This window comes from Rattus norvegicus, chromosome 8, assembly GCF_021556685.1.
Source record: "Rattus norvegicus strain SHRSP/BbbUtx chromosome 8, alternate assembly SHRSP_T2T, whole genome shotgun sequence".
Taxonomy (NCBI): Eukaryota; Metazoa; Chordata; class Mammalia; order Rodentia; family Muridae; genus Rattus; species Rattus norvegicus.
Genome location: NC_141541.1, coordinates 71,367,664 through 71,395,000, shown reverse-complemented (window position 1 = coordinate 71,395,000; position 27,337 = coordinate 71,367,664). Strand labels below are relative to the sequence as shown.

At 45.0% G+C, this 27,337-nt stretch overlaps 1 protein-coding gene across 12 annotated transcripts in view; it reads left to right on the top strand.

Annotated features, from left to right (window-relative positions):
• The window catches only part of Map2k5 (mitogen activated protein kinase kinase 5), a 226,783-nt gene that overhangs the window by 171,638 nt on the left and 27,808 nt on the right, over nt 1-27,337 (top strand). For all 12 annotated transcript variants that reach the window (XM_087560729.1, XM_087560730.1, XM_087560728.1 and 9 more), the window contains 2 exons: nt 19,068-19,129; nt 21,969-22,014. In XM_087560729.1, coding sequence (XP_087416855.1) covers nt 19,068-19,129; nt 21,969-22,014 — 108 coding nt within the window. The remainder of the gene's footprint in view (nt 1-19,067; nt 19,130-21,968; nt 22,015-27,337) is intronic.

Below are 27,337 nucleotides of genomic sequence, written 5' to 3'. Positions count from 1 at the left end.
GAACTGCCTTCGGCAAGTACATCACAGCACCGGAGAAAGCACGGGTCAGGGTTGTGTGCACTGTCTCTGACCCTGTGTGTGTCACTGGTCACTGTTCCTTGTATAGCACTCCAAAGACTAATCACATCAGCATAGCTAAGACGTATTAGAACTGCAGAACCCAAACACATGCACAGCCCCAGCACTCAGGGAGCTGAGAGAGGATGACTAAGTTTGAGACTAGCCTGAGCTATTATTATGATGAAACCCCGTCTCAAATTAAGCAAACAAAAAAAGCAGAGTCTTGAGCCCCAGTCATTGGGTTGGACTGCTCAGTGGTGATGCTTCAAACACACAAAGCCTCCTGGGCACAGCGAACTGGCGTTCATCATGGACAGCTTCTGTTCATTTAGGTCCCATGAGGTTGCAAACTCTCTTCCAACTTCATTTGCTTCTGATTCTCAGGGCTTCTGTGAGTAAATATAACCAGTCAGGAAGAGTCAAGTCAAAAGTACCACCAAGGCTGGAGAGATGGTTCAGTGTACTAGCCTCGCATGAGACTCAAGTTCAATTCCCAGCTCCCGCATTGGATGGCTCACAACTGCCTGTAACTTCAGCTTCCAGGGAACTTATGCCTCTAACCTAAGCAGGAACCAGCATTCATGTGCACATAGCACTGCACAGACACAGAAGCATGCACACACATAGTCTTAAGTACTACCTGCTAAGTGAGCCTAGTTCAGGCACATTTAGAGTCTTGTACACATAACTGTAGCAAATCCTAATGTGGCATTTTAGGTTACCCATTCCAGCTTGACCTTGACTATAACATAGCAGAGAGTGGACAGTAATTAATCAACACCCAGGCATTCAGGAGCCAGTTAGCCCCAAAGTGGCCAGAGGTGAGTGTTAGAGGCAGCCTGAGAGTCAAGGAAGAAACTATGACACAAGCAGGAGTAAGCCACCAGATGTCCAAGCAGGAGACACCAAGACTAAACAGGAGCATAAGAGTCACAAAGATGAGACTTGGCCACAGACTGGAAAGGCAGACAAGGCGACCAGAGTGCTGAGCTCCCATCAGAAACCGGACAATCCAGGATGCTTGGGTAACTGTGAGCCAACTAGCTGGGGTGTAACTCTCAGAGCCTTTCTTTTTTAATTTATTTATTTTATGTATGTGAGTATACTATTTCTGTCCCTGTCACTGTTTTCACACACATCAGAAGAGGGCATGGGTCCCCATTACAAATGGTTGTGAGCCACCATAATAAAGTTGCTGGGATTTGAACTCAGGACCTCTGGAAGAGCAGTCAGTGTTCTTAACCACTGAGCCATCTCTCCAGCCCCCTCAAGAGAACTTCTTAATACCTGTCTGTTTACCTGTACCTGGTTCTCTAAGTACCTAGTACCCCTCAGGAATACAACAGCTCCTTTATCTGTATAACAGAAATGTTATTGCTGTCTCTGCTATCTGTGAGAAATGCGTATGTTACAAAGAAATGTGTGTTCTTGGCAGCCTGCTGGCAGTGTAGCAAATGACTTTTACCATTTTCTCTGAGATTCTGGTCTGTGCTTAGGATGTGTTGCTAAACTGAACTTAGATATATCAATGACCTCTGAGGCTATGAAAGTACAGGAGCTGACTTTGTGCTGTCACTGAATGTGACTATGTGTTTGGCTTTGACACTCAGTGGTGGTCTTGAAGTCATAGCACCAAGCCCCTCCATAATTGGTGTTCCTCATGTGCTCTCTGGAGATTGTCTCTCTTCTCATGGTCACTTGTTCTTGTCAGAGACCATCCATCTGCCATCCAAACAGTTCTACCATCTGCCTTTGGTCTTGACATCCCTAATGGTGACTCTAGCAAAATTAAAATGGATCCAATTAAATCAGATCCCTAGGTAGTTCTTTTAAGATCCAACAGCCTTGTCTGAAGGGGGAGACAGCAGCTCAGGTCCTTCTGATGCAGTAGAGTGAATAGTTATCAAGTGCCAGCTATGTACTAGCCTCAGTTGAAAACATTCAGGACAGCCTCAAACCCAGAAGGAATAGACTTCCAGGTAAGGCCACCAAGCCACCTGCAGCCCAAGTCAGTGAGCCAGGGAAGAAGAACCATGGTCCCCTGGGTAGGGCCAACCCTCACACTGTAACAGTAAAGGTTCCCCAACCCTCCAGTTCATGGGTTCCCAGGGTAGCTGGTGTGGCAAAGGGCTGGCCAGATAGGGATTGTCACAGTGGAGATAAAACAGCAATGTCTGTGTCACAGATCTCACCATCTCTCAAGCCAGCTAGTGGAACTGCCAGTGGGTAGGCTGAGAACAGGAAGTCTGAAGGAACCCTCAGCAGCAGTCTGTTGACCCTGCATGGTCCACAGCCTTGGGAAAGATCATGCAGAGAGCAGACAATCATGGCTCCGTGTAGGATGACTGCTGTGGAGCCCTGGCTGGGGTGGGGAAGGAGGCATTGCATTTAAACTCAGTCTTAAAAGATAAATGGAGTTGCCTAGATTAAAAAAGGAGAAAACGTAAACGTTAGGCATAAAGACCTAAAACTATCTTATAAATCATTTTTTGAGATCACAGATGTATTCCAGAATGTTCATGTTGTCTAAAATATGACAACCAGAAAAATGAGTTTTTACTCTAAGCATATACATACATTTCAGGTATATTATAACTAAAAATAAATTCTTGCATAGCATCTGTAGATGCTCAAAAGAACCATTAACAAATCCCTGATTTATACTTCTGTTTATTCATTTTACACATAAAAAGTGAATTTGTTGAAGTGACATTTTATATCTGCTCAGAAATAATGACTGTGTATTGGTGTCTTAGAACTACGAGTTCTGTGAATGAGCGAACATTCCATCCTCCTCACAGCCTAGGCCTTTGAGTGTGGAAAGCAGAGGCCTGGGTGAGATGCTAAGTGATTCTGAGAACCCTGAGTCTTCTCTCCACTCACATGGAAAGGAGGTGGCTCTGGTCTTGGGGGTAGCAAGGCATAGACCTCCCTTTGTCTTCTCTAATAAGGCTCCCTAAGGAGGGCCACTGTGGGAGCACTGACAGAGTGAACAAACCAGACCCCTGACCAAGAGCCAAAGAGCCCATGGGTAGGAAGCAGAAGTAATCACAGAAGAGAACCTAGCAAATTCACAAATATGTGAACATATACTACAGCAGGATAATGACCAAACCTAAGTAGGTCCTGGGAAACCCAACCAGGACAGCTGTAAAAGAGGATCTCAGTTCCTTAGCCCGAGGTTCCACCCGCAGAAAGCAGAGAATGAGCACACTGAAGCCAAGCAAGTAGGAAGGATAAATAACAAAGATTGTAGCAGAAATGATATGGAGAAGGAAAAAATCAGCAAAGCATTGGTTCTTTGCGGGGGGCGGGGGGGGGAGCCAGGTGGTGATGACACACATTTAATCCAGCACTTGGGAGGCAGTTCTCTGAGTTCCAGGACAGCCAGGGCTACAGAGAAACCCTATCTCAACACATACATACACACACACACACACACACACACACACACACACACACACACACACACACACACACAGGCTAACAAAATGTGTGGCTGTCTGGGAGGGCGCTCCCATCTTTCCTCACTGCTCCATGTAGGTCTTAAAGGCACATGCTGGGTCTTTGGTCAAGGATGTACGAGCCCTGCATTTTCTGCTAGCACCTCCAGTTTGGGAGGCTTGGCCAAGAAGATTACCACAAGTTTAAGGCTAGCCTGGACCACACAGGGAGAGCCTGCCTCACAAATAAATAACTGAGTGAGTGAATAAAATAGGTGCTCTGAAAAAACATATGCCACCAGACTAAAGTCACGTGTACGGAATACACAGTTCCTGGTAGCACAGATTGCAGTACAGAGTAACCCTATAAGACAAAACGTTAACTAAATTAAACCTGCCATAAAAGCCAGCTCAGCATTGTTGCTTTGACAGTGAGCCTAACCAAGTGTTTAAAGAATTAACACCACCTCTCCTTAGATGCTTCCAAAATAGGGTTGAGAGAACCACTAATCTCACCATTCATATGAAGCCTGGACTACTGATAATTGAGCCCACAGACTTGGCAAGAAAGAAAACTGGGGCTAACAACATGGCCTGGTGGGTGGGTGCTTGCTTCCAAGGCTGACGAGCAGTTTAATCCCTGAGACCCAGATATTGAAAAGACCAATGATTCTCTCAAGTTGGCCTCTGACCTCCATGTATGTGCTGTGGCACATTTGTATCCACACACATACACAAATAAAAACACGGCAGACCAGTATCCCTAATCTATACAAGAACCTCCATGAAAACACCAACAGGATTTTACATCCTGAACTCAGCAAAAGTTATAGGGAATCATAACTATCCTGATTAGTTTTGTTGCCAACTTAATAACACAGGTAGATCGTGTCTCAAAAAATAAATGAATGAATAAACAAATACTTGCTCTGAAAAGCTGTGTGCTACCAAACGGTATGAAACTCACGAGTTAAAGGTGGAGAGGGAGCCTCAGTTGGGAATTGGCCGTCAAATGGCCTGTGGGCACGCATGTCTGTGGAGCACTTGCTGATTGAAGTAGGGACACCGTTCCTAGGATAGAGGGCGTGAGGAGTAGCTGAAGGTAAGCCTGGAGCATGCGCGTAAGCAGCATCCCCCAGAGTTTCTGCTCAAAACTTCTGCCTTGAGTTCCTTCTTCCCTTGGCTCCCTGGATCCATGACGTCTAAAACACGTCCTATGAAATCAACCCTTTCCTCCCCAAATTGCTTTTGTTCAGTGTTTTATCACAGCAGTGAAAAAATCAAATCGAATTAAAACTGGACAATGTCATAAGTGAGGTTTATGCCAGGACTGCAAGGCTGTCTGAACATGAAAATCAATCGCATTACATACCATTTTCATTCAGGAAGGGATGAAAATACTTCAGGAAATCTCACACTCTTTCCCAATAAAACCTTCAATAAATCTAGACTAGAAAGTTGCTCCCAGAACCAGATAAGAAGCCTACCGAAGGCCAAATAAAAGACTAGCACATTTTAATGGTAAAAGGCCATTCCCCCCGGAAACCAAGGAAAGACAAACTGTATCTCCAATTCAGCGCTCAGCGAGCATGTCTGTGTAGAAGGAGTTCCGAGAGCATGTCTGTGTAGAAGGAATCCACGTCAGAGAGAAGTAAAACTAGACTCGCATGTGCTGTCATAGTACATAAGCACAGCCCAAGAACAGACAAGTAATTCTAGCCGCAGGCCCGCATCAGCATGCTAATGTCATTGAGTTTCTGTAGTCTCCATACACAGGCAGAAACACAGGGCAGTCTACATTGTAGTTGCAGAAAAAGGAAAGAAATTTAACAAAAGAAACTATAAAATAGTAAAAGAAACTAAAACCATAAATAAAGGGAAATATATTCTATGTAGTAAAAACTCTGTTTTAGGAAGGTGATATTGAGTTGGGATGGCACGTTTGTCACCAAGCCTGACCATCTGAGTTTGGTCCCCATGACAGAAGGAGAAAACTGGCCCCACGCACATTATCCTCTCATACACATACACACATGCACTAAATAAGCATATTAACTGACTATCTTTAAAAATAATAAAAGACACGGTGATCATATCCAAGTTGATCTGCAGAGTCAATGTAATCCCTGCCAAAATGCTACTGAGATACTTTATGCATAAATGAATAAGCTGATTCCAAATTCTATATGCAAATGCAAGGACTTAAGAGTAGCCAGAACATGAGGCTGGAGAGCAAGGTCTGCAGTTAAGAGCACTCGCTGCCCTTGCAGAGGACCAGAGTTCAGTTCCCAGCACCCTCAGCCCTCGCAATCATATATAATCCTAGCTTGAAGGGACACAGTGCTCTGGCCCACCCACAGACGTGTACATAATTAAACATTAAAAAAATCTTCAAAGCAGCCAGAACAGCTGGGGGAGGAAGATTGAGATATTTCAAAACTTAGAGTAAAATTGTAGGAATAAAGGTAGCGTGGCAGTGGCGGATGGCAGGAAGCTGGGGTAGAGACAGGAGGCAACAAATTGCCTGGATGTACACAGCCATGCTTCCAGACAAAACCAGGAGTCTGAGACAGGAGGAGCAGACCTTTAAAACCATCCTGAGCAACCTGGGGGGTTAAGAATAGAATAAGAAAAGATATTTATTTTAAATATGTAAACGTGCATGCATGCATGTGTGTGTGTGTGTGTATGTGTGTGTGATAACAATCTAGTATCCAGAATATGTAAAGATACTTAGAAGTCAATGGCAAGAAAAAAGACAAATGAGCAAGGGATTTGAATTATTCCAAAGACCTGCGACTGACCAATAAGGAGACTTGTGGCCTAAACATTGCCAAAAAATCAGGCTTCATTTACCTCTCAGAAGAATGGCTGGGACACCAAAAGAACTGGTGTTGACCAGACCTTAGACAGGGTGAAACCCTCATAAGGGGCTTGAACACATGTAAAGCGACACGATTGCTGTGAAATGCAGTCTGGCAGTTTGTCAAATCTTAGACATAGAGTTATCATATGACCAAAACTCTCGTGATCTTCCTGCCTCTGCTTCCAGAGTGCTGGAATTATATAGCTTGTGCCACCATGCTCAGCTCATTGTGGCTTTGAATGTTTTTTAAAAATCATACTTTTAAAAGCATTCACGGGGCTGGGGATTTAGCTCAGTGGCAGAGCGCTTACCTAGGAAGCGCAAGGCCCTGGGTTCGGTCCCCAGCTCCGGAAAAAAAAAAAAAAAAAAAAGCATTCATAAATGAGATTGTATCTTCCTGATGGTGAATTCATTCTCATGGGTTAGAGATTAGCTCAGTGGTAGAGTGTGTCAAGCATGAGGCTCTGAGTTTGATCCTCAGCACACCACCTCCCCCCCAGCAAAAAAAAAAAACTTAACAGAGGACCATGCAGCTCCTCTGATCTGATAAACTATTAGGTCACTTAGCCCAGAGCCCTGCTCCCCACAGGTTCTAGTGTAGGAGCTCCTTGGGCTATGGTTGTCGTTGTTGTTGTCGTTGTTGTTGTTGTTGTCGTCGTCGTCGTCGTCGTCGTCGTCGTCGTCGTCGTCGTCGTCGTTTTAAATCTTGACTGTTGGTGCTGGCGAGATGGTTAAGAATGCTAACTGCTCTTGCAGCTCTTGCTCAGTTCCCAACTCCCACATCAGATGGCTTAAAACTATCTTTCTAGGCGATCCAATGTCCTCTGGCATCCAGGGGTATGTGCATATAAATTAAAATAATAAATATTTTATCTTATTTAAAAAACTGTTGACTGTCCCCTAAAGCATCATTCTTTACCTCTGACAACCCCAAGTCCAAGGTCATCCTCAGCTGCATAGTGACTTCAAGGTCATCTGTCTCATGGAGTCTGAGCTACATGGAATTTCATCTCAAGAGAAAGAGGGGGTTATGGGAGGATTCAGTTTCCTTTGCCATCTACATAATGATTACAGATCTTTAAGAAATACTGTAGGGGTCTGGGGATTTAGCTCAGTGGTAGAGCGCTTGCCTAGCAAGCACAAGGCCCTGGGTTCAGTCCTCAGCTCCAAAAAAAAGAAAAAAGAAAAAAAAGAAATACTGTAGTTTGTGACTAGGATATAGTGTAGCTCAGGGTAAAGTCAAAAGATCTGAGGGTTCAGTTTCCGCGTCTTTGAGGCTGAAGGGAGAGGAAAGGAGGAGCCAGGAAAGTCCCATTCTCTGCAGAAAGAAGCATTCCTGGACAGGGTCACTAAGAAGGTTCTCGGCTGTGAGAAGGGAGAGTGGTAAGGAAAGGTCATTAAGAATGATCATCTCAGTGGAAGGAGAAGCCCTTGGTCCTGCCAAGGCTGGACCCCCAGTGTAGGGGATTGTTGGGGGGATGGTAAGGGGGATGGATGGGGAGGGGAACACCCTTATAGAAGGGGAGGGAGAGGGTTAAAGGGCTGATGGACAGGAAACTGGAAAAGGGAATAACATTTGAAATATAAATAAGAAATACCCAATTTTAAAAAAAATGGAAATAAATAAATAAAAAGAATGATCACCTAGCAGTGCCCCTCCAACTCATAAAGTTGTATGAACTGACTAAAAGGGAGAACATCCTGCTGTCTTTCCCTGGGTTCCGAAGCTAGCGAGAGGGGAAGACAGCTTCCACCTCCCTGTTGGCAGCTTTTGAACAGGGTCTGTGAACCTCCCCCAGCATGGGACTACACATATTCTAAAGGAGACAGAGCCCCAGCCCCAGCCCTCCACAGCCCACGCAGGCAGCACTTTTGGCCACGTGTGACCCACCCTCCCTGGCAAATGGGAAGCTATCTGATGAGCTTTCTCTCTGGTATTTGCAGTTTGTGTGGGTTGATGATGGAGGCCTCAGAAACTGGGAGAGCCGGTGCTCCTGGATGCACACAACAGCCCTGTCCTCCAGCTGTGTGTTAACTAGGCCGGTGTCTTATAGCAATGGGAGCGTATATCGTGGGAAACCCGAAACCCAGTCCTTTTATGTGCAGCAGTCTTTGGAGACCTAATACCTCCTTTGAAATGTCCAGTGTGTTTAAACTAATGCAGTTTGGCTGGTTTGAAGATTCCATTAGTAATTACATTCTCCTATTGACAATAACTGTTTCTTTAGAAATGACATTAACATTCTACAAAAACACAGCAGTAATCCAAAAGTTAATGTTCTGTTCACTTATAATTATATTTAATTCATATTTATGAGTTCATGGGAGGGAGGAATAAGAAAGAAATGAGTTAAAAAATGTTACAGGAGAAACAATGTAAGAGAATTTTCTCTCTCTCTGATAGTCTGAAAGATGTTCAAAGTCCCTTGAAGGAAGAAAAATAATTTTTAAAACATATAAAATCGTGTTTCACTAACTATGCTGAAAATCTGCAGCTTTATAAATTTTTTTCAGCGCTGAGCAAATTCAATGGAGAGATTTTTCTCCACATTTTTCTTTTTCTATCGCTGTGATTTTGATTTCATGGATATTTGGGAGGGAGGATCCGCCTCTTTAGGCCAGACAGGATGCGTAAGCTTTGTGTGGTTTCTTTGAATTGTCCACGAAACCTGATGTATTATTAATGAATTAATTTCGTGGTGGCGGAGGCCTGTGAATAGCATCGTGTGAATGGGCAGTTGCCCGATGGGGCCAGTCCTGGCTGCTGCCATTTAACATGTGTTGCGCTATTGTGGAGTCTTACCCAGCCGTAGGACCGTGCTCATTTAATCCGCCATGATGGGGCCTTCACACCCTGAACCCATGCTGGTTGCCAGGGTCAGTTGCTGTAATGGTCCTGCCTGCTGTTAGTTTTCCCTAAACCAGGGGAGATGGTCGTGTGAGAAGTGAACTGTCCTCAATAGAGACCACAGACTGGTCGGCTTGGGTGTTGGCCTCCATTCCAGAATGGAGGCAGCCGTCTTCCTTCCTCCTGGAAATGGAAGCGTCTGGGCCCCCGAGATCCCTGATGTTCTGAGGTCCAGAGTAGCAGATGGCGTTATGATTTTCCAAATCCTGGTGAACATTCTAACTGAACTTACTCATTTCACAGTGCGTAGTTTTGTTTTGTTTCGCATCCTCTCCCTCTTCCCCCGCCTTTGTTCCTCTCAGAGTAACTAATTTTAAACTGAGGCAGTGTCTCCTTCAGCCAGCTTTAAATTCCCTCCCTGTTAATTATTCTCTGAAACCAAATGCAGCGCAATTTTACATACAATCCCAAGCTTGCTATTGTAGCTGATGGGCCTTTGGGTTCGGTAAAAATGTAAGCCGAGTCCGCCCAGCTCCTCACCATGAGTCACCAGGTTCTGGTCTCCCCCATATCCATAGCTTGCAGTGCAGGTGGCAAATGGCAATAATTATTCTAACAGTCGAGTGAGCATTCGGGGGACACACGGTGTGGCGATGCCGGTTCTGGGTGTGCAGTGAGTCTGGCTTGATGGGAGTTTTCAGGACACAGACCTGCCAGGTTCTTGCATTTGAGCAGTGTGTATGGGTCAGGTGTCTGTGCAGCGGAAGGATGTGCAAAGGGGTTAGACCTCCGTTTCAGAACCACGACGACTATTTTTCTCTCCCGTTTTGCTTACTCTAGCTTCTGATAAATTTCCATCTGAAACAGCTTTTAATCCGCTCTTCTGCAGTGAGTGCCTGGTGAAATAAATGCCAGTTGCGTATATTTGCATGATAATGTGGGGCCTGGCTCCAAGGTGTGTAGCTGGACTTTCCATGAGGAAAAAAGAGCTTGACCTTAGCAGCATATGGAATTCAAAGACTGTATGGGGACAAGGGGAACCACAGGTAGGAGTCGCTGAATAATTACCTGAAGACCAGCCGGAGTGAGAGACTTCCCACGAGGGTGAGCTCATTTAATGGTCCCTAAAACTCAATCTTGTGCATGTCAGTGGTCACGCTTGATTATCTGCTGCAGTGTTTTTATGAAATGCATCGGGAAGCCACAGAGAGTAAGGACAGTAGTGGGTTGTACTTTTGTAAATGAAGCCCCATTGCAGTGTGACGAAGTATGCTTTTGCGGCTGTGCCTGAGCTGCAGGCAAAGGAGCTGTGTGACTGCATTGTGTGTGGGGGTTCACGCAGGTACCTCTAAATAATGCTGCTCCCTGTAGTTTATGAGTAGCAAGAACCCAAAACTAAAAGAGAAAAGGATGCTTTTCTTGTTGACTTTGGGGAAGGTGCCACCTCAGCTACAGCTGAGAAGACGAACTCCCTTTCCAGTTCTGTTTTCAAAGAATTTCTAAAACACCAGATCTTTGCCATGTTTAGGAAGTCTCTGTGTAAATCGTTTAGTGACAGCAAGTAAGTATAGTAACTGAGCTGGGTTCATCGTGAAATTGACGGCAAGCATGCTTCTCTTTTTCACCGTATACTATTGAGGAACTTCTAAAATGTAGGTAACTGAAAAGATATCTGTGATGTCAGTTTCAGTTACCCAGAGACAAATTCCTTTGGTCCTACTCACTTGTATGGCGTGGGTTTTTATAAGCCATCTGGCGGTAGTGTTCTCGTGGCTAACAGCTGGTTCCCTTGACTGAAGGGTTTATGGGCAGGGTGCGTGTTTCTGTAGTGAGAATTCAAGCCTTTAGCCCCTGGTTCCAGGTCCATCTGAGACAAGTTAAATGAACTGCTACTGTCAGGCCAGACCAGCAAGACAGAACTTCACACCAAAATGCCCCACATATAATTTGTCACGTCTGGCAACCCCAGACATGGAGTGACCCAGGGTGGAAATTGAATCATCCTTCACTATCTCCACTCAGGCCCAATGTAGAGTGGGGTGGGTAGAGGGCTCTGGGCTCCAGCTGAGCCTTCAGAGGCCATCTTCTCTGCTGATGTCTTCCCACGCCATAGTAATACAGAGCCTCGTTCCTGCACCAGTGCTGGCCTCGGAACACTCCCTGGATTGGGCGAGTTCATCTCAGCATGGAATAAAGAGTACACGTCAGGTCATGAAGTGACAATGTTCTCAAATAAGCTCTACGTCAGGTGGTCTCTGCTGAGGCATGTGGCTCGTGTCTGTAACAGAGCAGCTAACCAGCAGGAGCACCCGTACCTCTGTCCTACCTTTCTCCTCTCTCCTATCAGTTAGGACAGACGTGTTCAGATCCAAACCTGGAGGGCTTTAAAATACTAAACTTAACTAATTTCCCATTATCCTCTGTAACACTGTCTTTTCTATGTGTGTGTATTTATGTAAGGTATATGTACACATATATGTGGGTGCACACACCTATGTGAACACAGAGGTCAAAAAAAGTCACTGGATGTCCTGCTCTGTCATTCCTTACCTTATTCCCTTATGACCTGGTCACTCGCTGACCACAGAGAGAGACCAATGGCCAGCAAACCCCCTGGTCCTCTTGCCCCCCTACCACCACTACCACAACCATACACACAGGGCTGGAAATATAGGCACATATGACCACGTACTACTTTTTGTTTGGATTCTTGGGAATTGAACTCAAGATATCACATTGCATAGCAAAGCCTCTTACCCATTGAGCCTACCCACCCAGGACCTCAGTTACCTACTACACAGGAAACTTTTGGAAGCTTTAGCATATATGTCTGTGCATATATTTAACAAAAGAGGGGGCATCTAATTTTCTCTTTTGCTGCTGGCTTTTTATTTATTAAAGACCCTATATTCCAGGTTGATCTTAAATTTCCTAAGTAGCCAAGAATGGCCTTGAGCTTCTGGTCCTCCATCCCCCATCTTCCAAGTGCTGGGTTGCAGGCTTATAGCCCCACACCCAGTTTTCCATGATGCTGTGGACAATAACCCCTGGCTCACTGAATTCTAGGCGAGTGCTATGCCAGCTGGGTTACATCCTTGGCCCTGGATATTAAATTTTAAACCAACTAGGTTTCCTCCCCAGGAGAACACAGACTTGGCCTGTGAATTCTGGCAGTTGTCACACAGAGATGGCTACCACAAGGAATGAACAGTGAGGCTCAAAAACCAATTTGGAATCTGACAGCAAAATGCTATTCTATCTGACCTGAAGCCACTGAAATTACAAGTACCCTTTGACCCCAGCCCCTTGAGTAGAAATGGAGTGATCTAAGATTGCTGTGCTAATTAGTATGAACCACAGGACCTAAGACCAGATATGTTTGGGCCAAGCCACAGGAATAGCAGACTTGAATTAAAAGACTTACCATGAAAATACAGAACACGATTCAGCCTTGGCTTCATGTGATTCTTTAATGTTAACTACTTACTGGCTTGGTACTGTAGCAACAACATATCTTAAAGTGGGCTATTTTAAAACTTAGAAAGCAGGCCAGACATGATAGCACCCATGCCTTTAGTTCAAGTCTAGCCTGGTATACATAGTGAGTTTCAGGATAGCCAGGGCTCTGTAGAGAGACCCTGTCTCAAAAAAAAAAAAAAAAAAAAGCTGGAGAGATGGCTCAGTGGTTAAGAGCTCCGACTGCTCTTCCAGAGGTCCTGAGTTCAAATCTCAACAACCACATGGTGGCTCACAACCATCTGTAATGGGATCTGATGCCCTCTTCTAGTGTATCTGAAGACAGCTACAGCATACTTATATATAATAAATAAAATAAATCTTAAAAAAAAAATAAAGTAACAACTTAGAAAGCTTACTCTCTTGTGCATGTGTGTGAGGAGGGAGGGGTACAGGCACATGTTTGTAGAGTGTACACCCGTGACCAGATGCATGTGCTGAATTCAGAGGTCGGTCTGGTCAGGAGCACTCTGTAACTTTCCCTTCTTCCTTTAAGGCAGGGTCTCTCATTCTTTAGCCAGGCTGACAGCAGCCAGCCCTAACAATCACCCTGTGTCTATTCCCCTTGGTACTTGGGTTATAGGTATCTGCAGAAGCACACCCATGGGTGCTGGGCTCTGAACTCCAGTCTTTCGTCCTTGTGTACCACTGAGAGACATCTCTCCATCCCCTCCCCCATTAAGGAGACATTAATGGATTTTAACAATGATCATAGAACTCACAAATAAAGTCAATAGCCCCAAGATTGTTAGTTAACCCTCTGTCTTCCATATGTCAGTAAAATAAAATCCTTGTTTGGAGGGATATCTGATTTTGTGCAAATGGAAATATCTGCGCTGTTCATACCCCATGTGCTCCCTGCAGTGAAGGGAGAGGGCAGGTGAAGAGCAAAGTTTCATATCTGCCTTTCTCTGATACTGGATCAGTCACCTCACAGTGCAGACTCATTGATGTAGTAGGTGCTTGATTAAGAAAATTATCATGTGACTGAGCAAATACATAATTTTCCATTTGGGGCGGAATTTTGTGTTGATGTCTAGCAGCGTCTGAATTAACCACCACATTGTTGTAAAAGCCCACTACTGTTTTTGCCTCTGAATGAACATAAAACTGAAGTCCTCAGGAATATGTTTTAAACAAAGGTCCCTCAACTTTTCCAGTTGTGACAAAGCAGGGTCTAAAAAGCTTTTTTAAATAGCCTTTTCTTCTTAAGTGTTGGCATTTAATAGTTTCAGATTCACATGCAGTCGGAGACAACAGAGATACCTACTTCCCACTTAGAACTCTCAGAAGTCAAACACAGCACAGCAACCAGGACGCCAACGTGGCACAGATGTGGGCCCAACCTTATTCAGACTTCACATTACACATGATTATTTCTGGGGACGGAGTAGGGTGTATTAGAGATAAACATTAATGGCACGGGTCCTTTCAAAGATTTATTTTTACTTTTTAATTATATGCATGTGTGTGCATGTCTGCATATAGGTGTATGTATGAGTGCAAGTTGCCGGTGGAGGACAGAAGGGGGCACCAGGCAGTTGTGAGCATCCAGTGCTGGGAACCAAACCACTGGACAAGCATTCCCTCTCCAGCCTCGTGGTGATCCTTTTAAAGCCAAAAAACAGGGCTTTCAAACAGGATATTCTTTTACAAAAGTGACACCACCCCCTTTAAGTTGGTTGTCTCAAAAGCATTTTCTTGTTTATGCTTTCTGTATTTGGAATACCCACCCTTCCTGCCCTTGTAGTCATCACAAGTGTGCTCATTGGAAGACTTAACTCTGTGAGCTGGCAGCAGCTGTACTTGGGATTGGATGTCTTTAAGCCTCTTCCTTCTTCCACCACAGTGAGTGTACAGGCACACACACACACACACACACAAATACCATACACATACCACACACACACACAAATACCATACACATACCACACACACATACACACACACCACACACACATACACCACACACATACACACACACACACACAAAAATAACATACACATACACCACACACACACAAAAACACCATACACATACCACCCACACATACACCACACACACACACACACCACACACACACACAAACACACATACACCACCCACACAGACACACACAAACACACAAAAATACCATACACATACCACACACACATACACCACACACAAACACATACATTCACAAACAACACGCACGCACGCACGCACACACACACACAAATACCATACACATACCACACACACATACACCACACACACACACACACACACACACACACACACACGATTTTCTGCTACCTGCCTTTCTTTAATGCCTGAGTACCTTGCTGACAAGTGCTAATAACAGAATACCCAGAGAGAGAGTCCAGTTGAAGTTAGCACACATTAAACATTCCAGACTTGTCCCTTTGCTCAGAGATTGTGCATAATTAATAATTAAACAGTTTCGGTTGTAATGGGTTGACCTCTCTGAACTGTTCATTACTCACAAGGCAAAGGCATCATTCAAACTTTTTTCCCAGTGTCCTTCGCTGTTCTTTGGTGTGCGGCCTGCCTGTGTTAGCAGAAGGGCTGACCAGATAGGTATGAAACCTCTGAGATTGGCAGACTATCCCCCCTGTATGCCGAGAACTGCTTGCTGAAAGGCTACATGACAGCCGCTGTCTTTAGCAGTTGCAGACTCAGTGGCAGGATCCAGCTTGTGGTCCTTAGCAGGATTCTAAAGTTGTTTTGGGATTCAAGTCTCAGGTTAAAGTTTTTGATTGAGGTTGTGCCTGCTCCTGCAATCCAGTCCTTCATGCTTAGATGCTTACAAAAAGCATCTAGACAAGAGAGCCCCCGAGGTGTATCCAGTACCCAGGGCCTATAGGCCTATTACCCATTCTTCCCAGTTCCCACCAGAACTTCTGAGGCATTAGTGTACTGGCTTCCTCAGTCAACGCATCCAAATGCATTTCTTCCTCTTTCCTGAGCCCTGTTTACAGAGGACTTTTTGATATGTAGCACATCTACTTTCCTGGAGCATCTGACTATCCCCCCTCCCCACATGGGTCTCAGTCCCCAGTCCTCTCCAGCCCCACAATGATGGGATGCTTCCCCTTCAGTGCACCTTTGGGAAGCCAAAGCCCAATTTTCAGTATATGTCTGACCTTGCTCCTTCCCTAAAGTTTGAACAAAGTAACAAAATAGACATGATCTTAGAGGCCTTTCTCATCCTGAGCTACACTAACTTCTTTTTTTTTTTTTTTTTTTTTTTAAAGAAACAGTGCTCTCGAAAGCGTCTGACTATTGGCAGGCATTTGCTGCTGCTTCTCGGTGTGTTAACAGCTGCTTTTGTGGAACACTGTGCTCTCCAGGGCCACCCTTGCCTGCTTTCTCCACCCACCCTCTAGCCAGCCCTCAGCTTCTCAAAATCGGCTTCCTTGAGGCATGCAAGAGACTTTAAAATAAAAAAGAAATATCTGAGGCATGCACTTGAGATTAGATTGTCCCCCACACATCTCTGATGAGTGATTTCCTCCAGGCCCCACTGAGATGAGAATCTGCTCTCTGTGGCTCTCCAAAGTCAACATGGGCCGGTGTTTTCAGAAGTAAATTAATTATTCACGTCTACCACCCGGTGTTCCATAGTTTTATAATATGAGGCACGTAACAGGCTGTAATATTAGGTCTTAAATAAAATTAAATATCCATATAAGGTGTCTCATTTCCTTTCTGCTGTGTTAAAGGGACACCTTTCATCAAACTGCCCGGGCTCTGATTCATAACTGACTCTTGACTTCCCACCTTGAAGCAACGGCTACATTAGCACCATGCTTTATACAAGATCTTTGTAGAAATTCCATCCAAAAGTTTAACCATCTCGGTGATTTTCAGCCACAATAAGGTACCAAGCTTTATTTTCCTAAAGACTGAGTTTGAAAAGCACTGCTCGCCTTTAATCCCGGCATTCCTGAGGTGGAGGTGGGCAGATGTTTGTGAGTTCAGGCCCAGCCAGGCCTCCAGAGAAAAAGACCTTGTCTTGAAAAATCATAAGTAAATAAATAAATCAATTAAGCAATGGCCACTCAGATAGGTAGCCCTATACCCACATCCGAGAAGGAAAAGGCCATGCAGCGACAATGCTGCTTCTCGGATGAGTATTTGTAATTTTTGCATCTTCAACTTTGAACTACCTTCTCACTGCTGTTGAAGACGCAAAAAATGTCATTTCTGGGTTTTCTTTTTCTCTTTAATTTTTCTGAGACAGGCTATCACTATGTAGCCCTGACGGTTTAGGAAATTACTATATACCAGGTTGCCCTCAGGAGAATCATCTGCCTCATGCACACTGGGACTGAAACTTTGTACCACCAGCTAAAATGTCAGCTCTTGACCCAGGATAGATAGATAGATATAAATGGTGGCTTTGCTCAGAGCAGACCAGGTCTTAAACTGATACCATGTTTTATTTTTGCTTTTCAAACCAATGGCACTTCTGTGGCCATTTTGCTGTGTTGTTACAGAGGACTGGTCCTGTTATTGTAGGTCTTGTGCCTTCTGAGTAGCTGCTTCGCCCTGCTCTGGGTATTGCCTGTGAGTGATGCTTTGAAGTCAATGAGGTTTTATTTCACACTCCTGTCCTTTGTTTTCTGTCCTCCTGGAAGGCTTTCTCTACTGATTCAAGTTTGGAACCGCAGTCATGGCTGACCCCTCCGCTCTTGCTTTCTCTGGATGAATAAATTCAGTGCCCACATGCAAAAGCCAAGATATATCTTGCTCACCTTCTCACACACACACACACACACATTTTTTTTTCTTTTTTTTTTTTTTTTTTTTTTTTTTTGGCAGCCTTGTCCCCCTCAGTTCCTTTTGATTTAATTGTATTTTCCAGCAGTTTCCAAAGTGTTTGAATCGGAAACAAAGCCTTAATAAGAGTTCTAGTTAATTTTCTGTCTTGTAATTACCGATCTCATTTTTCTGATAATTGGCCACAGCAATTATATGTATATTTACTAATCACATAGGAGGCTGTGCGCTTGTGTCTGTCTGCCTCTGCCACCATTGATAATGACACGAGGAGTGCAGAGGTGCCCTTATCTTCTTCTGCTCCCCACTACATCAAAGCTATTTCCTCCCGTTCCCCATAATGAATACATGCATGCATTTGACACAGTTGTGTGCTAGAGAAATTGTTTGGCTCCCACCAAATGCTGCATGCTCTGAGTTCCTAGCCTGCAGCGCTGGAAGGTTGTATGTAATGATGTATTGCTCATCCAAATGGCCAAAGCACTCCAAAGCACAGTGAGATTAAAATAAGTCATTCCTTTGTTAATTTAAATAGGTGCATGTATCATACTTTGCAGGGCACTTTGTGTAGGGGTGTCAGGGAGGGAAAAAGGCGCCGAAAGGTATTTTTAATAGCAAATGAGAATGGATGAGAACGGAGTCATTTGCAGCTGCCTACTTTATGTGGCTCTCTTGTTCCAACTGTAGGCCTAATGAGATGACTGTTGAAGTACTCTGCAGTGTAATTTCATTACATCCTGAGCTGCCACGCTATAAACACAGCGGCGCTCTCTGTCACTCGTGGAAAAACTCCTAAATTCTTAAAGCCTTCCTCTGCGAATGGCAATGGGGTTCTCTCCCTGGGTCACGAAGCCCAGTCATTTGTTGCCATGTAGCCTCCTGCTCTTTCTGAGTTGCTCCTAAGGCCACCCCTGGTTTTTTGTCTGGTTGTGGAGGTGGGAGTTTCTCATTATGTCCCCAATTCAAGGGCTTCCTGACACAACAGTTGGCTCAGACTGGCAGAACCGGTGAAATTCCTTCTCAGGAAACCTCTTACCCTACAAAGTGTCTGTCTTTTAAATTAAAACAAGCAGACAAGCAAAATAACACAATGCAAATAAATATCCTAACAAGTCAGAGCAGGGAAATACACAAATAAAATGTAAATAACAGAAAGGTGTAAGTAAATAGCAAATCCAGGAAAAGAAACAAAGGTCAAAACAAGAAGGATTTCCCAGCTCTTTGTTAATTACAAGACCATTTGTGTGTTACTTAAATAATCATTAATTTCTCATTTACACTTTGCCTACCTTCCTTCTTACCCCGTGGCTATCATTGTCCTTCCCCCACCCCCACCCCTCCCTCTCCGCTCTGTGTTTCTCACCATCTCAAAATGTGTGTGCCCTGAAATTTGGCATCTTTACCTCACTGCGTGGAGGAGGGTTCAGCCAGTCCTTTTAATTGGATGAGGCCTTATGCCATTCCAGCTCCTCCTCGGTGGGTGGAAGAGGAAGAAAGAAAAAAAGCGGTCTGTGACTTTGGGTGACTGTTTCCTCCTCCCTCCAGGATTCGCCGGTCCTTCCGCTTGGAGAGTTCTCGGAGCCGTTTGTACATTTCATCACTCAGTGGTGAGCAACACCCCCACACCCCCAACGCCCCCCCCCCCCCCGCCTCCCGTTTGCAAACCCCTGTGCCCTCGATGTCAATGATACATGCCATTAACTCCAAGGCTGTCTGAGACCTTGTGACTCTCCCTGCTTCCTTTTGGAGATGGGAGGGACTTTGGGGCCTTGGGCAGCTAGGGTAACAAAGCCAAGAAATTGTTTAAATTATGTAGATGTTACCTACGCACAGGATTGTGAACATATTTTAGAGGCACCCCCCTCTTAATAAACTGAGAAACCACTTTGATTTTTCTTCCCAAAAAATACATAATTTTATAGCTCCTATCGACAGGCATGTGAAGCTTTAGTTATCCATAAAACGGCCTATTAGTCAAAGCAGGAGTATATTAATTCACCTGATCCTCAGTAAACAATTCATCTTCAGATGTATTTTAAACACAATTTAGTCACATCTCACTCATTTGATATTTCAGAGACCTTTGTTAAGCTCTCTCCAATCTGCAGGAACAGAGCAGGACTTTGCAGGACCGCTCATTGGAGCCTCGAGACACGGCCTTACCGTTTTACCCTGAAGAAACCATTTTCAACCCGGGGTTCTTTTCCAGCCTTCTGCCTTTTCCCTCCTGATAGGACACATCTTCCTTTTATTAGCCCTTCCACCCAGTCCTGCTGGAGCTCTCTGGTCCGCCTCAGGAGGCCAGGTGCTCCACTGCCCTCTGGCTCACCCCAGCATGGGGAATTACCCCAGAGAGAGGAGGCAATTAGGGACATTGGAATGGTGGTCTTCAGAGCAGGGGACAGCACACAGCAAGCGTTCTGAAACTCCACAACTCCTGCTTCCTCTCCCTCCTTTACCCTTCCTGCGAGGCGCACAGGCAGCCTCTGCCTTTGCTCCGGAGCACAAGGCGGTGCAGGCCACAGCCGGAATCCTTGCTCAACTGGAATGTTCTGTCCCCTCCCCCGCATGATCCATCTGATGGTTGCACAAAAGTGAAACCAAGAAATATTCCTTAATATAAATGTCAAGCTTTATCACCTTTTTGACTGAGTGTAATATGTTACCTCTTAATGAAAATGTCTTGTACGGTTTATATTCCACCAGAAAAAAAATGAGGAAGAAAATTTCCCCCAGACCTAAAAATTGTAATTGTTTCTATTTACTTAAAATACATCATATTTTGTAGCTTTTAGAAACTATCTTTACACCAAAAATCCTTTGTTTCCAAAGCATGCCATACTGGGGGGAAATGCTTATTAATTAAACACTAGGCCTGTGAGCTCTTGAAACTCGTTAAGACTCTTCGATAGAGCCCTTGTCCAAAAACAGATTAACCTCTTAATTTCCAATACATGTAATTCCTGAAAACACTCAGAAGTGTATCACGCCCCACTTTGTGCAGAAACTGAGGAGCAACCTGCAGTGCCAGGAGCCTGGAGCCCAGGTTTGGGGCATTGCAGAGAGAGGTTGGATTCCTGACATCCGTGTGCTGTCTGTGTGGTCTGAGGCCATCGTGGAGGTGGAGCACACCAGGCAGCCAGGGAGAACGGTGCATGAGGCTTTACTGCCTCCTGTCCAAAACATTAATCGACAGTATATAAAAGTTTTATGGAGATGGGGAGGGACAACCTGTGTTGAAATCTCCACAGATGTCAGCCAGAACAGAAGTGAGAGTGGGTAATAGTCTTGTTTCCCCAAGAGACACAGTGGAATGTCAGGTCAGGACTGTTAGCACGGACTCCACTGTCCACACAGCCTGAGTCACTTGCTAACGGATGCAGCATTGAGAGGCGCGTGTGGTTATTTATAGGGAGGCAAATGTCCTTGATGTCTGTCATTAAATGGGTCTTGTTTCCTGTTTACCAAATGATCATTAAATCTCTCTATTTAAAAAAAACAAAAAAGTACTGTCAGCAAACGCAGCAATCTCTCTTCATGACTCCACCCACAGACGCACATGGCTACAGGTATGGAGCTGCCATGGTCACCCCTCTACCATCTGTGGTCCGTCATCACATAGCTAAGCACACGCAACTGCTACTAATTATAGCTATTGAAGGGACGACAAGAAACAGTTTGCATGAGGAATGTGGTTCTTTAAGGGGCGTAAATAAGCTTAACTGTCTTGTAGCTGTGAAATGAATTATCGCCTTGCATTTTAGCTAAAATAAGTGCAAGTGAAGAGGAGGTGCCGGGAGCCATCTGTGGCCCGTAGTATTGCCTGCACTTCTGCCCTTTATTTAAAGCTTGGCATTGAGTGCCGGAACCAACAAGGAGTGTTTTCTCATGTGCCTTCCCAATGACCAAAATAGAACTATATTCTTCCCTGATTTAAAGATCGAAACAAGTTGGGCAGCTGAGGAAGAGAATATTGCTGCTCTTTTCACAATGATTGCAGGGCCAGAGGGATGGCTCAGGGTGAGGAACACTTGATCTTGCAGAGGATCTGAGTTCAGTTCCCAGCACCCACACAGTGCTTCCCAGCCATCTGTAACTCCAGTTCAGGGGATCTGACACTACCGTGTGACCTCTGTGAGCTCAGGCACGCACATGCTACACATACCTATGTATGGGGGAAACACACCCATAAAATAAGTAAGTCTTTAAAAAGTAAAGTTACAATAAACATACCTTTATTCCAAAAGTAATTTTAATAAAAGATTGGTTCACAGTGTCCCCAGAAGCCTGACTCAAAGTCTCCAAAGGACAGGAACCATGAGTTAGTAATTTGGGCAAGCATTGAGCTGGTGTATTGCAAACTTCCAAATTCCTGCAGAAACCAGGGTGGGAATTAACAGGGGGAAGAAACCACATGAATGAGGCTCTTTTGTCTCCCTACTGCAGCATGAGGAAGCAGCCCAAGGAAAGACCAGCGCCCGAGGAGCTGATGGTGAGTCTTCTTAAGTGCCCTAGAGTTCTCCAGTTCCATGTTTATGTCTGACATCACAACAAAGCCCAGTACGAAGGCTGCAGCTGTGGTCCACTGGGTAGTGTTTGCCCTAGCATGTTCAGAGCCCTGGGATCCATCAGTGGCAGCCAATAGCTTAGCTTGGTGCACGTATCTGTGATCGTGGCATTGAGAGGTAGAAGCAGGAGGGTCAGAAGATGAGTATCGTTGGCCACACAAGGATTGTGAGGCCAGCCTGTGATACATAAATCTGTCCCCAATCCCACCCTCCCTAAAACCAGGACATTTAAAAAAAATCCCCAGGTTAGGAAGTCAGCATTATTTACTTTATTGGGTAGAGTTTTGTTTTCTTTCCATGCTGAGCACGATTCTCCTGAATACTGAGCAAGCGTTCTCTCTCACTGACCAGGAACCCAGCTCTCGGTAGCTGTCTCTGAAGCTCAGACCCTTGAACTTAGGTTTCACTTTTGAAAAACCTACCATTTTGAATCTTCGTGCAGACCTCTCTTCATCTGCTTCATTCGAGGGTCACATCTGCTGGCGCTGCCTTTCAGAAGTCCCAGCCAGGAAACAAGACAGCAAGAAGAGTTGTAGAGTGCAGGGCAGTCCTCCAGGAATCCTGAATGTCAGGGGTCGGGGTGCCTCTTGGCTTCATGTAGAATGAAAAGAGACCAAGGTCGTGAGAATCTCTGCTCCTTCCTCAGAAACAGATCCTTCGAGGTGCCTGGTACTTTGTCCCCAGCTCCAAGGCAAGGTGCTTTGATGGCTGCAAATGACAGTTTTTACTCCAGCAAGGAAAGGAACAGAAATGCTTCCTTTCAATTCCCAAATGGTCATTCATTTACTGCAGAGTGTTGATCTGACAGTGCAAGCTGTTAGAACGCTGTTGGGATGGAGTGTTCGTGGCAATGAGTTTAGTCAACGCTGTCTGGTACTTGAGTATTGCTCCCCATTGCCAAGTGACTGTCATCAGAGCCAGCCTCAGCCTTGTTAAACAAGGTGCAGTTCACCATCTCAGCTCACAGGGTAGGGTTTCCTTCTAAGCACCCGACTTCTGTTTCCTCAGAGTCCATCCTCACAGTGCATGTGCCTCTGGTATTAGCTGCAGTGCATTTCTCTCTCGTGTCCCACTGAACCAGCTCTCACTTTTCCTAGAAGCTTCAAGTTAAAAATGTATCCCCAAACCTTTGCACTTTGTATCTGTGGGTTTCACATCCAGACTAAAGGTGGGGATTGGTGGTTTTGTTGGTTTGCCATTTAAGTGGTTTTGGGGGGTTCATTGTCTATTGTTGGATTTTGTTTGTTTGGTATCTGTTGCTTTGGGAGTTCTTACAGTTAGTCACAATTGAGAAGGCTTGGAGCAGGTTCTAGAAATGGAGACACATTTACCTAGTCATTATTGTGCTATGGCTGGATAGCTCAGCTATTAAAACAAAGAATTAGGTTTTCATAAAACAGATATCTGTATAAGTGCATGTTTGATGCTGCAGTGAATTGGCCACTTATAAATAAAACACCTGCAGATCATGTGTGCACTCATAAATGCATGTGGATGTATATGTGAGTAAGAAACACCCCTGAGGAAGGAGGAACTGCCATAGAATAAGGCAGGGTGGCACTTACACTGTGTCCCCTCATGTGTGCTGTCCTACCTTCTTAATTAGCAAATATATTTTTAAAAAAAATACAAAAGCACACTCACAGGAAGTACCATCCTATACTACTCTCCTCTTCAGCAGTGTTCACTATTTGGGCTTTGACGGACCCTTGTTGTGAAGAGGTAACAAATTATAGGGAGTTGTGTGCACTGGTCATGCAGGGACCTTCCTGGCTGCTTTTAATTAAAAATCAGACCTAATAGGGAGTTGGAAAGATAGTGGGCTGTCCCTTTTCTTGAGCCTGAGTCACATCTTAAGGAACCGTGTCTTTGTTCCTTGTAACATATTAATGGCTTCAGTTGGTCCTTCACCTTCTCTGCCTGCAGCCTGTTTGGTGGCACTCTCACCTGAAGTCACAGGCTCTTCTGGAAGGCAGCAACTGTACAGCCCATTGCCCATCTGTCGCTGCGCCAGGAGCCTGTTCCTTTTGGGAAAGCGGGGGCGGGGGGAGGGAGAGAGAACATGCAGTTTATCTCTCAATACAGTAGCTCTAGCCAGCAGGGTACCAGAGAGGGCTGGACTTGAGCTGTGTCAGCTGTGGGGCCCACAGAATTAGCAAAATTTTCCCTATGAGTCTGACCCTCCAAGTCACAGGAAGAAAATCAAAGACGAAGTCTGTGGAAATATGGAAGTTATCAAATCACCCTTTGGAAACTCACGTGAACTCCAGGTGGAGCTGTGACTGGCACACACATGGTCCTGCCTAAATAATGAATTCAGATGGATAGGCCAGATCACCTGGACCCAGGACCTGGCCACGCACATAACAGCATCAGACCATGTCTGTATTTGCAGAATGCCTGTACAAACTCCAGTACCCAATATAAAGCTTTAAAACTGTGGTTCACGTCATTCTGGAGAGTAAATGTGAAACTCAGGTTAAATTCAGACTGTTAAAATCTCAGGTTCAGAATACAGTTCAGTGTACTGTATAGCTACTAAGTTCTACTCTCTGTTGTTCTGCAGATAGCTGCTTTTATCCCCTAAGTGAGTCTTAGGAAGCTGGACCAAGGAATTTTTATAATGCTTGCATGTTAAGGGCCAAAGACAATATGACTAGCATAGTTTTCTGGTGGACAGGACTCAAACTAGTCATGTTGCTTCATGCCTGCAGTCCCAGTTCTCAGGAGATGGCACAGCAGCTAAGAGTGCGTACTGCTCTTACAGAGGACCCAGGTCAGTTCCCAGCCTAATATCAGGCCGCTCACAACTGCCCATAACTCCAGAGACAGGAGAGCCAACACCCTCTAGTCTCTGTAGGCCCCTGCACGAATGTGATGCACATAAACTCACAATGGTACCTACATACATACATACATACATACATACATACATACATAAGAGATGAAGAGGTAGCTCAGTGGTTAAGAACACTCTGCTCTTTCAGAGAACCCAGGTTCAATTCCCAGCACCCACATAGTGGCTCCCAACCATCTGTAACTCTGGTTCCAGGGGAGCCAATGCCCTCTTCTGACATCTGAGGGCACAGAGCATGAAGTAATACACAGACATACACTCAGGAAATACATCTATACACATAATTTTAATTTTATAAATCTTTTTAAAAGAAAGAAAGGCAGGAAGTGAGTAAAGAGCTCACTGTGTCAGTGTGAGTACTTGAGTTCAGATCCCTAGTCAGGTGTCAGGAGATCTCTGGCCGGCCAACCTAGCTCAAGAGGAGAGTTTCAAGTGAGAAGCCCTGTCTCAAAGGCATAAGGCAGAGAGTAATAGAGGAGGACAGCTGGTGTCCTTCTCTGTCCCCATATCCATGCACATGTATACACCTCACACAAGCACACATATACACCCCACACAAGCACACCATAAGCTCCCCACACAATCACACCATACACACCCCACACAAGCACACCATACACACCCCACACAAGCACACATACACACCCCACACAAGCACACCATATACACCCCACACAAGCACACCATACACACCCCACACAAACACACTATACACACCCTACACAGGCACACCATACACAAATAAAAAGTCTAAGTGAAATATAAAAGCAGGCCATGGTCCGTGTCTATAATCCCAGTGCTGGAAGTGGAAACAGGAGGATTCTAGGAGGGACTCTCTGGCCAGCCAGTGAACTCCAGGTCCAGTGAGAGACCCTGTAAACATAAATTTTTTGCAACCTACTTTTAATAGCCCTCCCCTCTAGCCCACCACCCAGCAGAGGTAGTACAAGAGACGTTATTAGGATATGGGGAGGTGGACTTGTTCAGCAATAGTTCTTTGGAGGCGAGGTCACCCTTCTTGGACAGCAGTTCAGTCCCATAGCAAACACCAAATACAACTTAGCAGTTGCAGACCAGTCCTCTCGGCAGGCAGACACCAGGGACAAACCAGCAGCTTCAGTCCAGTCCTTTCAGCAGGCAGACACCAGGCAGCTGTAGCTCAACCCTGAAGGAACCGCCTTGCTTGCAAGCTCTCCTGAGGTGAGACTGCAGAAGCAGCAGAGCTGCCTCAGGAACCTCACGAGCAGTTCTTGGTGAGTTTCTCTCAATGGCTGCATTACCACAAGTTGAGCTCAACAATGTTATGTAAGGCAAACCAACACATGAGTGTTGTTAGCAAAGAACAGCGAGGCAGAACAAGCCAAGCCAACGTTCAGTGCTTGTCTCCCACTGTCTGTGGGGTCATGTTTATACTCCTCCATCAAGAGTCCTTTCACATGTTTGCTTTTTAGCAAGACATCCTTTCACCCGTGTGCCCCTACAAAACATCATTTGACATAACTAATTTTCCAAAGACACTAGAAGTTTTCACTTCAAGACCCTGTCTTAAAAATAAGATAGGATGCCGCAATAGAGGAGGCCATCCAGTGTGGACCCCTGGCCTCCAGGTTAGGCACAGTCTCACACAGGTTTGCATACAACACACAAATAATAATACACCCATAGATTGCGTCATTAACATCCATACCCTCAGGCTGTAGAGATGGCTCAGTGGTTAAGAGCACTGACTGCTACTCCAGAGGTCCTGAGTTCAAATCCCAGCAACTATGTGGTGGCTCACAACCATCTGTAATCAGATCTGATGCCCTCTTCTGGTGCCTGAAGACAGCTACAGTGTGCTCATATACAATAAATAAATAAATCTTAAAAAAAAAAAAAAACATCCATACCCTCTTATGAGATCATAGAAACTAGTAAATAATCTAATTCAAGTATTTAAAGACCCCTATGAGCAGAGTCCTGTTCTTGACCCAACAGCTGCTTTAAAGGGCAGTAAACCTCAGATTGCAGGGGCAAGGCCAGGTGCCCAGCTAGCCAGAGGGAAGCAGCAACATTACAGGAGCAAAAATAGACTTGTGGGACCCACCAGGGTGGTTAGGGAAGTGCTGTGTGGAGAGGGTAGTGTATGGAAAGCACCTTTGAAGGACAGATTGAGCTGTTTCAATTTTCATGGGACCATTCTAGGCAAAGAAGACAGAACAGGCAAAGCACCCATGTGTGTGCATCCCGTACCTTTTCAGAGCAGTGGAAGCCTCTGCTGTAGTGGTTCTCAATTTGTGGGTGGAGACCCCTTGGGGCGGGGGTGTCAAATGATTCAATCACAGGGGTCTCGAGCTACCATCAGAAAACATAGGTAATTATGTTATGATTCATGACAATAGCAAAATTAC